The 13,619-nt window shown below is 42.7% G+C and overlaps 1 protein-coding gene across 7 annotated transcripts in view; it reads left to right on the top strand.

Moving 5' to 3' along the window:
• The window catches only part of PHF14 (PHD finger protein 14), a 312,624-nt gene that overhangs the window by 37,076 nt on the left and 261,929 nt on the right, over positions 1-13,619 (top strand). For all 7 annotated transcript variants that reach the window (XM_059728970.1, XM_014603199.3, XM_014603196.3 and 4 more), the window contains exon 4: positions 932-1,076. In XM_059728970.1, the coding sequence (XP_059584953.1) occupies positions 932-1,076 (145 nt within the window). The remainder of the gene's footprint in view (positions 1-931; positions 1,077-13,619) is intronic.

Genomic DNA, 13,619 nt, shown 5'->3' with positions numbered 1-13,619 from the left:
GTACCTCATGTTTCCATGTGCTTAGGCTTCTTTGGTGAAGGCTGTCTAAGTTTTGTCATTCTGTAGAAAAATAAAAAAAATGCACTTAATACATCCATAAATTTCTGCCACCCGGAAACAGTGCAGATTAGTCATTATGGAGGTAATTTAAAAAAAACACGCTAAATAGTAGCGCCACGGTATTTATTCCTTGTGTATTTGAAGTGTAAATTTGAAGTGTAAATGGCTTCCTGTTTTCTTGATGAAAAATTATTTGGTAAATTAAACAAAAAAAACCACATCTATTTTATATGATATCATTTTCTCTGCAGAATCTTAAAGCATTTTACAAGCTAAGTACTTGGTTCTGCAAATCCTTACTCATATTAGTAGTCAAAAGAGAAGAAATTAATACCAGACATATGTTTTTATATATACTGCATTGTATAGAATAGGGGAGCTGGCAATTGCTCATAACTGTTAATTTCCAGGCTTAACAGTATGGGTTTTTGGAAAGGAGTAATGGTTGTCCAGTAGGTGCTGTATGATTTGTGGATGTTAGTAGGATTCCTGTAACACACAGGTTTTTTGGTAAACATTTGTGTATTTCTGGTGTTTCATTTTTCTTTTAAACAGCAACAGGAGTTTAAATCAGGTTGCTGTATAAAGTTTGCAGGAAGAGAGACTTGTCCTAGCATGTCTTACAGCTTGCCCAGGGTGTCTCTGGTAAAGACTTTTTCAAGTCCTTAGGAGCAGAGGGGAAGGCTTTTATGAAAATGAAGCTCCTAAATGTTTCTGTATCCATAAAATTTTAAAGCACATATATATATATCTCTTTAATAAGGATAAGTGGGTCTAAGGCTTAACTTATTTGGTTTCTTTCTTATGGTAAAAATAAACATTTTTAGTGTGGTTCTTGCTTACTCAGTGCATCTTAATTTTTCAATGTTAGGACTCACTGATTCTTGAGAAGTCTCAGAACTGGAGTTCTCAGAAAATGGACCATATTCTGATTTGCTGTGTTTGTCTTGGGGATAACAGTGAAGATGCTGATGAAATAATCCAGTGTGACAATTGCGGAATAACAGTGCATGAAGGTAATTCAATCCCTTTTATTCTTTTTTCTTATTACCAGGAAGGAATATGTAAAACTTGTCATTATTTGTTACTGTGAAGTGAATAAATTGTTTGTTATGAATGGTCAACCACAAAAGCCTGATTTTAGTTTAAAGGATCTTTTAGTATCCAGTAGTATTCTGAAATGGTGAAAAATTCACTGCAGCAGAACAAAGGTGGCAGTTCAGTTTTTCCCTAGGCATCCATTTTATACTTTTAGAGAAGAAAAGTCAAAGACTGTAAAGCAAGTTGATCAAAGTAGCTTTAGCATGAATCTCATGTTGATATTAAGTTTAGTATTTTCAAGTTTCCTTTTTGGAAGTTCTGGTTAAATGCTTCTGCTTCATAAATGAGGGCATAAAGTTAGGTTAACAGGATATTAAGTGCAAATTTTAATAGCAATAGTGCATGGAGCTGGTTGGGAAGTGAGAATACTTAGGAAAGGTAAGTATATGTGAAAGTTAGATTCCTTTTAGATACTGTGTCTGTGAGAATTAGTGAAATTATAAGGAATTTCAAACCTCTTCGAAGAGGGCAGTTTTAAAGCAGTAGTAGTAATACATACATGGTACATCTTACTAATTGTTTAAAAAAACTGTATAGGGGCAGTCCTTTTGTACATTGTGATAGGTGAGGAGGGAGCTCGGACACGTTTCTCATAGAGACAGTTTGGTACAGTTTTGGTAGCTACTATGAACTGTCTGACACTGCCTACCTGCCTTGTGTAATTCTTGAAAATTTGTGGAGCTGAAATACAGCTTACTGCTTAGTTTTCTCATTGGGAGTAATACTAGATTGGTCGTGTGGGTCTTTTTTGCTATGACTTGCAAGATTTTCAGAAATATATTCGCTGATTAAATAAGCTTAAAGACAAACTTGTAAAAGGGAGGAAGTGTGCACTGTATTTGTTTTTCTTTCTAAAAACAGAACCTGATTTTTAAAATGAAGGGAAATTGATTATTTTTTCTCCCTATTTTGCCAAGAATGCCTCTTGGATTATTTGTCAGCCTTTACTGAAAGGGAGAGACTGTGGGTGATTTGCTTCCCACTTGCCCCTAAAAGTTAAAACAGCTGGGCATTAAGAAACAAAAGCTATAGAATTTTAAATAGTTTGATTTGAAAGCAAAAGTGCTTTTTATAATTGGACTTCATTTTTTTTAATTTGGTCTCTGATGTCCTATTTTTATAATTTCTTCTCTTGTCCAGAATGTTTTCCACTAAAACAAGGTATGTGACTTGAGTTTATAAGATAAAAAAGCAGGATAAGAAAATCCATATACTTCAGTAGCACAGAAGGGCAGTCTTATTTCCTTTGGAGGTTACTTTAAAAAAGGAGAATCTTATTTATTTATTTTCAGTGTGGAAATGTTAACTTGTAGAGTGTAACTTTTTCTTATAAACAGTGACTAGGAGCTCAAGAGAAAGTTAGCTCCTTGGGGGTTTGTACTTTTTCTGATTAATTTTAAACTGTGCTAGAAGCAAACTGATTAAGATGGTCTTGAGTACCTAAGGTCTAAGTTATTTAAATGAGATAAATCTCATTTGGTCCATAAAATAAGTTTATGCCAAATAAATAGCATGCCTTCTCTGTTTCCCCTATGCTGTGAGCAAGCTACTGGGGCTGGGAGCCCCCTCAGCTGATGGGACTCCAGCTGTGGAGGTGTGCCATGCATCCCTGCAGCTGGCAGTCCGCAAGTGATGCGGGCTTCTAGCCTTTGGGGCAAACCAGGTGTCCCCACAGCTGGAAGCCCAGTGGTCTTCCAGCTATAGACTTGCCTGGAGTGCCCCCATAGCTGGGAGCCCACATCAACGGTGGGCTCCCAGGCTCATGGTGCATTTGGGCTCCCAGCCACAGGGGCCCCTGGTCATTCATTCAGTTAATGCTGTGATAAGCATAAGTCACAAAGCTATTACACATTTTATGGAATAACTTTGGCTTATTTCTCCTTTTGTCATGGCATTAATTGATTGAATGTTTGGCTAGGTGACACCATAAGATATGATTAACTGGTTACATTTAGGGGTGCACTGACAGAGATTTTTGGGGTTGGTAATGATATCCAATTTTTAAGGAGGCATATCAGGCGATACCAATCTGATTTCCGATACACAGCCCAGCAGCTTGAAGAGCAGTGTCCAGCTGGTAAGTCTGTAGTGGTGGAAGGGGGTGGTGGGGGCAGATCTAGGCCCCTGTGGTGAAGGAGGGAGTGGGGCTGGGGCAGGTGCTGCCCAGCCGGGGTGGGGTGGGGTGGGGTGCAGAATGGAGCCGTGGCTCATCTGGGTGGTGCAGGGAAGTGGGGGACAAGTCCCAATGCTGCGCACACCTGAGGAGAGCATGGTGGGTGTGTGCTCCCTGGCTCTGGGTGGTCCGGGCTGCCACTGAGGACTGGGGCTGCTCTGGGCTGTTCCTGGCAGGGGTTGGGCCAGGCTGCGCTTGGGGTAGGCAGTGGTGGTGCTGCAAGAGGGACTATAGGGGGGCAGCTGCAGCCGTCCCAAAATTCACCACCACCTGGACCAACCTCCTCTGGGAAGAGCCCAGCGCAAACCCGGCCTGCCCTGCCCCGATCCGTTGGACACATGCCCCCCATGGGTGCAAACAGCATCAGGAGCTGCCCCATTCCACTCCAGCTGGGCAGCGCCTGCCCCAGCCCCACTCCCTCTCTCACCACAGGGACCTTGATCTGCCCCCCCATGCCCCTTCCCTCCCAACTCCCCTTCTACCACAACAGACTTACCAGCTGCATGCAGCTCTTCATGCTGTTGGGCTGTGCTCCTCGCTGCCTATATGCTGCACTGCACTGCGGATGCACACACGCGCAGGCCATTTATTGGCCACATTATTAGCCACATCAGACTGATTTCCAATACTGTCAATTTTCTTTATATAGGTACCAGTCCAATATTGGACAGCTATGTCAGTGCACCTCTAGTTACATTTTTGCAGACATTGCTTTTTTTTTTTCTTTTTCTTTGTCATTAATCATATCTTAAATGTAACATGTGGCAGGGACTTCAGACAATTCAGACACAGTGCAGCAAGTTGGAATGTTTGGGACACTGTAGATTCCTATTTGTAATCTCTTGTCTTATCTTGTGAATCATGTTTGCTCACTTAATGTTAACATTGCGTTGCACCCTTGAAAGGCTCTCAAGGAACCCCAGGATGTCATGACATCCTGGTTGAAAATTACTGGCTTACAAATTTTGGTACAGGAGGGATATGCCAGTCACTCTGAACCACAGTTAATTGGGTTATGGATTTCATAAGTTTTCTACAAATGTTATAGAGTGAATTTCTATGCCGCCTGTCCAAAGATAAACTTTGGCAACACCAAAATATAACACACAATGCAAATGAGAGGCTAGTTTACTAATTCTCTCTGATATACAGTGACTTCTGTTTTCATGTGTCTGTGAAAAATTGCAATACAAACTTAAATTGTTTTCAGGTCTACAGGCAAAATCTTTTTGTTAGTTCTTGTTTCAGTGGACAAAACTAAAAAAGAAATCCCCTTATTTTAGAAATGAGGGGGGAAAAGCCCTGCTTATTAGACTTATAACTATGTAATTACTTTTCAAAGTGCTCATTTCTAGATGTGCATAAATCCTATTTCCTTTTATAAAATCTTCTTTAGGCACTAATCTGTCACACTGGATAAAAGCTTTTGTGCTAAGAGCTCCTAACTGGCGTGTAATAGCAGGGCACCCCCAACTGTGATGTCAGTTTTTCTGACATATTGATTGCAGTGTGTCTGAAGAAAAATGTCTGGTACATATCATATATGTGACATAGCTGTAGGTAGTACACTTGCCAGTTACTGCCTTTGGATTTAGTTGCTATGAATTAAATGAGATAACCTCTAAGTTTTCCCAGATGCTGCTTTTTTTTTTTTTTTTCATTACTTGGTTTTGCTACTTTGCTGTGATCCATGTAGCAGGGAACCAAACTTCTTAAGCTAAACACTGACATGTAGTCTTAAAGGCCTTTGGTATGTAGTAAATAATGTTAGTGTTGGGGCTTTGATTTATTATGATTTTTTAATTTTTTTTTCCTAGTCTAGTGTTGGCTTTTTGCATAGAGTTTGCTTTAAGAAATTCTTCTTATATTCATTTTCTGAAATAAAATAGGCATGCATTTGAATGTGTAGTAGGCCAATTGGTAGATAGGTATTCATGGGCAAAAAGAATAACATGATTTTAAGGAAAATCTTTTACAGATTAAGATGTCACAATCTCAGAATTTTTTGCACGTTCTAAGTCCACTTAAAAGATTTTTTTTTTTTATATTTAATGCATTTGTTGGAATAAAAGCAGATGTGTTAGTGTTCATTTACCATGGCCGACCAGAAAGCTTTTCTTTCAAAATGAGGCAGTCAAAGTGGGAATGAATATGAGAGCTTAGTTCAAATTACTTCTGCGTTAGTGTTTTAAAACATATATCGTTTTCCATTAAAAAAAAAAAAAGAAATTGTATGCAAAAACTATTAGTATAATTTTATACAGTAAAGTAGGGAAATGAGAGAGTTAGTTCTCGTCGTAAAACCTTAGCTATTGTATACATTAAACAGTCTAGCTGTAGTCATAAAAAATTATAGGCATATAGTTAGTGAAAGAGTAAATGTTACTGAGAGAATGTTAACTTTTTATTTCCTGACCTTTGTGTGCTTTTAAACCACAACCTAATAGTATAACGTTTTATGTGAGAAGCATTTAAGGATGTGCTGGGCATGGAACTGCTGTGTAATATTGTAAGAATGCTCAGATATATAGCAGTTCTGTGAGCAATGAAAGTGACCTAGTTGGTAGGTGAAATTATTGTTTATTGTGGGTTAAGGCTTCTGTATTGATCTAGTTTAATAGGGAGAGATGAGAGAAAGAAGCAGGAAAGCAGCACAATAACATCAGAGAAGAAAAACTCCAAAAGAATACTGGGGAGCAATTACAGAACAATAGGCTGGAGTACAGAAACAGGCTCAGATGACACAGATGTTTCTTCATCCTCATGCTGAAGTTGAAAGGATGCTAAGCAGCTAAGAAGCCCTCTTAGGAGAGTTGGGAGCTGCTTGGTGATGTTGGTTGTCAGAAGCTCTTTGAGGGGGGTGGAGGCGGAAAGCTGACACAGAAGCTGTAAGCCTTAAGAAGAGGTAAGCATGAATATGGACTGTTTTTAAGTTCTGTTTTCTTCCAAGTGTTTTGGCTTCAATTATATATTTTGCTTTAAGGAGGCTTCTTGTTTACTGGTCACTGTTTCTGGAGAGGAACAAAACTGTAGGATCTAAGCTTGGTGAGAGGTAACATCTGAAGATTTGGCCTACTAGCTTGTTCAGCATTTATCCTCTTGATTTCTAGGCACTCAATGTATGAAAAAGGCTAGTCACTAGAGCCCAGAAATATGCCGTTGTCCTATCATTGCCTTCTCTTCCCCCAGTGGTATTTGTGTTTGCGTACAGCTATTATGTTGCTTCCCTGTTTGCTTTTTCCACAAGTTAGATCAATACATTTATTCAAGAGAGTCTTCTATGATAACTTCACCTTGCCAATCAGGTCACCTACAGTGTTCATAATTTTTTTTTCTTTTTCACCATTCTTAAATTAATATGTGGCAGCTCCATGTCTTCCACAATTTTTTGTAAGACGAATAAGGGTATGGGCAAATGCATGCTTAGAATGATTTCAAAAGGGAAGGGGGAGAGCTACCTTTCTTACTGCACAGGAGCTATCACACTGTGATTGTTACATGTGCATGAGCCTGTAGTGATACGCTGGTGATCTGGGAGGACCCAATGTCATCCCTCAAGGGATGGGTAAAAGAAGAGATGCAAGAACACCTTGAAAGCCAGACTGAAGGAATGCTATATCAATATCTGGGAGACTCAGGCATTGAATCATCTGCAATAGCACTGTGATGTATGACAAGGCATGGACCATTTTGAACAATCTTGCCTCATTATGGAGGTGGATAGATGAGAGGAAACAAAGGAAAAGAGCTGTGACCCAACATTGCCAGGATCTACTCCTTCCTCCCAGAGCTGTTTGCCACATCTGTAATCGAACATGTGGATCAGTCTCCGCAGTCATCTATGGACTTGCTGATGACTTCCTATTTACTAGAGGACTGCCATCCTTGCATTGAGGGGACTGCTGACAATGATAGTGAAACAAGTTTAACAAAAACACTCCAACTTAAACCCTGCTTCATCTAGGATCAGTTTTACTCACTTGTATTGGTACAGGATCTTGCACATGTAACAGAGCACAGGTGTCAAACTCGCCTGGTTCTCCAAGGGTGAGATACAGAAAAGGCAGTGAGATGAGAGTGCTCATTTATGTTGCTGTTGCTTTGCTTGCACCCTGCTGCCATTGCAGATCACCAGTGGAAGTTTATGCCTGGATTTTGGTGATACGCCCCATCCAAAATTCCTGGCCTCTTCATGAGCCCCATAGGCTCTGTGGGCTGGATCGGTTCATGGGCCATAAGTTTGATACCCAAGAATTAGAGCATAAAAAGTAGCTTTGCCTTGGCATGCAGCAACTTAACCCTTTCCCCTCCCCCCAATGTTCAAGCATGCTGTTGTCCATACCGTAGGACAGTGGTTCTCAACCTTTTGTACCTTACATTCCACCAACCATTTTATCAAAAAAACCCTGGTCCTACCATGATAAAAACAAAACCCCACAAAACTGCAGTGTTCAAGATGTCTATTGATTCATCTATTTGAAGTGCAAACAACTGATTTTTTTTCAATCGGGCAATGTGTTGAAGTCCCACCTACACAACCTTCGTCCCACTGGTTGAGAAACACTACCCTAGGACAGTGATGTGCACCCTTTTTCACTGGTGGGCTAGATGGACAGTAGTTGGCCCAAATCCTGCTGGTGGTCCTCATCTGGCACCAAGACCGGTGTGGTGGGCACCATCTGGCCATAAGAAGAGGGGCATGGGGCAGCCCAGGCACAACATAGCCCCATGCAGGGAAAAAAGGGGTTATGGCTTGGCTTCACAGTGGGGAGGAGGTGTGGACCATCCCCAACTTGAGCCTGCAGGAGAAAATAGGGTATGGCTTGGCCCTAATCCATATGCGGGGAGGGGGAATGGACTTGGCTGTGCCTGGCAGTGCAAGGCTTGGGGTTTTGGGATATTGGCCAGGGGAGGGTGACCATATTAGTGGCCACCGGTCCTGCACTGCCAAATTTCTTGCCACATGGTGGGCCAGTGCAGTGGCTCTGTGGGCTGCATTTGGCTTGCAGGCTGAAGGTTGAGAACCCCTACTCCAGGAATTAAAATTTATGCTTTATCTTAATAGAGATTTAACAGCCAAAAGTATTATCTCAATTTCTGGAAAGGGTGGAAAATTTTAGAATCCATGTTCTACACCTGACGAATTTATCAATACTCTTATCCTCACATAAGCTTGTTTTTCAGACATTAGGATCCTATTGCTGGCCTGCCATAGAAAGCTTCTTTATAATACTCCCATTGTGAGTTAGGAAGCTGACTTGGAGGGTCTTGATCATGGCTGTCAATGTTATTTGGCAGTTGAAATAACTAAATATATAGTTTAGAATTTTAAGTCAGCTTTTCTATTAGTGTTGTTGTGCTGAGACCTCATAGTATTTAGCCATTTCTGCTTGTACTAGGCAATTGCCCGTCAAGAATGAGGGGGGGTGGGCGGGGATGGAGCCCCATGCTCTCCCTCCCCTCCCCTCCCCTCCCCTCCCCTCCCCTCCCCTCCCCCCCCGGGTCTGGGCCCGCTCCCCGCTTCCCTCCTGCGGCTTGGGCTCTGGGCCCCTCCCTCCCCTCCCCACCACAGCTCCTGTGGCCTCGGCCCCTCACTGCATCATTGCCACCTGCAAGAAGCAGGTCAGGGTGGTTAGGGTTAGAGTGTTGGCCTCACCTCCCCCTCCGTCCCCTGTGTCCCCACCATCATGGCAGTGCTCCACCATGCCACCAGCTCCTGTTGAGACGCTTGTTCGCACTTGGATTGGCTGTTTGTCAGCCAGTCAGAGCGCGAATAAAGCATTACAGACAGACTTAGGCTTTTATAATATTAGAATGTTAGCTATGCACTTATTTTTCCACAATGTTAAAATTTGATATACACACAGTGTTATATGAAGTATTGAATATTTAATTAATGTGATATTTGGGTTTCTAAGATTTTCTTTTTGCGTTACCAGTTATAACACTAACTGGTAGCAGTAAGAGGGAAAAAAGTAGAAAACAATATATAAGGGAAAAAATTGGAAGAGGATTGAGAATCTACAAAAATTTAGTTCCCTTTTTAACATCAAATTTATTAGATGAATGGAATATTTCAGCGCTGCAATTCAGGCACCCTCTACATGGGCAGGTAAAGGTGTGATTGGATCCAATGCGTGATCCACACAATCGTGCCTCCTGCCATACCACACATGCATGGCAAGAGGTACAATTGTGGGTTCACACACTAGACTAGATGCCAATGTAGAGGGAGCCTGATCCTCGGGTCCCCCTGCGTTGACAAGAAGCAGGCACCCAAGGCAGCTGCAGACCTCAGGTCTCAGGGGTTACATGCCTGTGGCTGGGAGGAGCCCTGTCAGCTGATAGGCTGCCAGCTTCAGGGGAGACCCTGCTACTACTACATGTGCAAATTGTAGCTTGATAGCAACCAGCTTTAAAGTTAGTACACATTTTTTTTTTTAAGTCTAACTTTATAGCTGGTTGGAGTTTTTTTTTTTTGTGTAATAGCTACTTTGTACGTGTAGCTGGTCTCAAAGTAATTGCACAATTAAGCAGTTAATTGTGTGATATCTGTAATGTCTAGAGGGGGCCTCACTGTCATAGTTTTCCTTTTCTTTCCAAAAAATGATAATAGTGAATTTCACTATGAAAGCAAGATAATGAGTGGGACTTGCTGCAAAACAAGAATTTGAATTGATGGAAAATGTTACATTCCTACCATTTGCTTTTGTTTTGCTTAGGGATGAAATTGGGACATTTTAGAAATACTTTGCAAGAAATGGGAGTGAACCCAGAATAGCTGCTAGTAAGTACTTAGGCCATTTGTTTCACAGACATAAGAGTACCAGATCGATGTTCTGATTTGGCCTCATTTTCTCCCCTAACCACTGCCACTGGACTATAGCCTCTCTGTCTGTCTCTCTGTCTTCCAGTGTATATTTAAATTTATTGCTATAGAGTCCAGGAGCTTGATAGACTCACTCCAGGTCAGCCTTGCGGTTAGAGCATTCGCTTGGGTGATAGGAAAACCTTGTCCAGTACTTTGAACCATGGATTTAACTTCTGCCTCCTACATCTCAGCTGAATGCCATATTCTCTGGGCTGTTCATTATTTTGGGTGCTCTTTCTCTTTTGTTACAACCAGAAATTTCAATTCTGCATCTGAGAAAGCTGGTTCTTTGTGTAAGTCTGGTCTAACTGGAGAGATTTCTGTAAAAAGTTTTTGTTTCACCAAATTAGTTCTTTTACTGTCCCCCAAAAAAGTTGAAATATTCTTAACTGACTGGACTGTTGACACAAGTCTAACATCTTGGTCTGATATTTTGTAAAAGCATTTTTTTCTCTTCTGTACCCTGTAAATCTCTTTGTTTCCCCTCCCTTCTCCTTTAGATGCTTTTAGGTCTTTTCCTTAGATGTTGATAGAATGCTGATATTTGCCAGTGTAGATTATTTCAAATTGTTTGATTGTTTTGAGGAATAAAAATTCTTAATCGCTTGTCTGTTGGTGTTTCCCATTTTTGATTAAATATTTTTATTGTCATCTTTTATTTGTCCCAAGTTTTCAGTTGGTTGTCTAGAAGTTTGTAAAGTTTAAAGGATACTGTGCATTCACTCCTATTAAATACAGATACTGACAGTTCTTTGTTTCACTTTGTTAGCTATAAAGCTAACAAGAATCCAAGTTTTCTACCACTCCTCTCATTTTAGCAACTTCAATTGGTATTTTTCAATTTCAGTTTTGAGGTACTTCTAATTCTTAATAGTGTTACTTGTCTGTAGATAGATGCTGCTTTTCTTGCTCTTTATGTGACTTGTTAAAAAGGAATGATTTTTACCTTTAATTATTTTCCCTATGGGCATGAAGGTCAATACTACAAATAAGGTTATGCTAATCATCTTAAAAATTGCAGCTTAGAGGTATATTATGCATGCAGTCATTAGAGGAGATTCTATTGTCTCAGCAAAGACTGACTCAGTGAAAGTTGTTCACTCCTAAATCCTCACAGGAATCAGAGGCAATAATAACGTAGGATGCTAAAGAGTTTATTTCTTCTAGGGAAGGTGCTACGACGACTCGGACAGGAAAAAAGTTTTCTAGAGTTTTCAAGTTGAACAAAAAGTATTCTTGGTAAATGGCTCTAGTTAATATCAGAATTCAGTCTTTTTACAAAGATGATATCAAATTGAATTTGGACTCTCGGGCGTGGACTGCTGTGATTTGAATAAACTGTTTTTCTGGCACCTTGCAAAATTACCCAGATGAAATTGGGCCCAAAATCTGCTGCAAAGTCTGCTGGTCCCTTGCATGTTGGTGCTAATTTCGGCCACAAATTCAAAAATGAAAATTCTCTAGTGATGTTAATTGATTGCAGATTTATTCCGAAACATATTTTAATTAAGCCAAATCATTATCCTTTCAAAATATGAGAAACTGTCATTCTTCTATGAAGATACTACAAGCTGATGTTTTCTGATCTTAACTGTTCCATTGTACTGAGGATTATCTGGGCCTAAATTAATTAAAAAGTGCTGCTGCAAGGACCAACCCTATATACAATATTTACCTGAATCCAAGCTGCTTCGAATTTAAAATGACCCCCTTACATTTAGATTCTATACATGGAAAATGATAAATGTGCTATACTTTTCCATGTATAGCATCTAATTAGTGAGGGGGTTGTCTGAAATTTAGGACCCAGGTGAAGCCCTGGCGGGCTCCTGCAACAGCAGGGCCTGCCTGGCCCCGCCCCCCCATTGCGGCTTCTGGCCTGGGACCATGTGGCTGCACCAGCGCCGGAAACTCAGGTAAGGGTGGGGGAGGGCAGGGGAGGACCCCGGGGAAAAAACGGTCCCTCCCCCATTCTGTGGATGGCACTCCCTGCTGCAGCCACTTGCAGCCCACACAGGGCTGTCCTGAGCAGGCACAGGCAGCCCCAGGCAGGCTGTGAGTGGCTGCAGTGCGGGGTGCTGGCCACGGGTCAGGCGAGAGGTGGCTTTTCCCATGCTCAGCAACAGGTTGTAACCCGCCCCTGCTGCCAGCCTGGGCCTCGCACCAGCTCCGGGCTTGCCCGTTGGGGCTGTGCGCAGCAGCAGCAGCTGCTCAACGCGGAGGAAAGCAGCCCCCCCACTTGCTGCACCAGGCAGTGTTTGCTGCTGCTGCACGCCCAGAGTTTTTGCACTGGTCAGCACAGAGGCAGCAGCAGCAAACACTGTTCAGCGTGGCAAGTGTGGGGGCCGCTTTCCTCCGTGCCAAGCAGCTGCTGCCACTGCTGCCCTGATGGGTGAGCCCGGAGCTGGCATGGGGCCCAGGTTGGCAGCAGGGGTGGATTATAAGCTGGTGCTGAGTGCGGGAAAATCAGCTCCTCGCCCTCCTTGTGGCCGGCACCCCATGTTGTAGCCACTCACAGCCCACATGGAGCTGTCTACCTGCTCAGGACAGCCCTCTGCGGGCTGCAAGCGGTTGTAGCAGAGAGTGCCAGCCATGGGGCCGGGGAGGGGCCGCTTTTCCCTGTGCTCGTCACCAACTCTTTCCCTGCCGGCGAGTAAGGGGTCAGGGGTGCACTCTGCCCCCTGCCTGTACCTTGGGGCTGAGGGGGCACTGGGTGTGAGCAGGCGTGGGAGCCAGCGGGAATGTGGGGCATGCACCAGTGTCCCAGGACCAGCACCGGCGGGGCCCAGGGCAGGGCGGCAGGAGTACAGCGTCCCGGCTGGCAGGAGCTCTGTGGAGCCAGGCCAGGTCCCCCCTTTCCTTGCTGTTGCAGCCCAGCCCGGCTCCACAGGCCCCTGCCAGCCTGTGCTCCACTCTGGGCCCTGCCGGTGCTGGCCATCAGGCTCAAGACATTAGGACACTGGTCCCAAGACGGTGACCAGGGGGTGGGGCACTTGTCAAGGGGCGGGGCTACCCATGCAGCCCTTGACAGCTTGTCAAAACTGGGTAAGTGGCCCTGCACCCAAAATAATTGCCTGCTCCTGGCTTAGAAGGTAAGTTCTTTTCCTTTATAGGAAGCAGTATCCTGCTAAGAGTTGAAATATAGCATCCCAGTAATATCTGGAGAAGTCCATTTGACCTTGTACTGTTGCTTTATTTTCCAAAGTACACACAGACGTTAATGCCTGAATTACATTTTTGTGCATTGGCTTCCCCTCATTTGAACTCTTTTGTGAATGAGGTTTCTGTGGTGTATTTCTTTCTGGCTAACAGCTGCCTTCTTACTGATAGTATCAATATGTTGATCAGCTTTTGCAAACTTACAGTTAACAAAAAGGTTTAACACCTCCTTGTGGTTAATATATATATTTTTAA

Source organism: Alligator mississippiensis, chromosome 5 (assembly GCF_030867095.1).
Source record: "Alligator mississippiensis isolate rAllMis1 chromosome 5, rAllMis1, whole genome shotgun sequence".
Classification (NCBI taxonomy): Eukaryota; Metazoa; Chordata; order Crocodylia; family Alligatoridae; genus Alligator; species Alligator mississippiensis.
The sequence above is the reverse complement of the archived record's forward strand: the minus strand, read 5'-3'. Positions and strand labels throughout refer to the sequence as shown.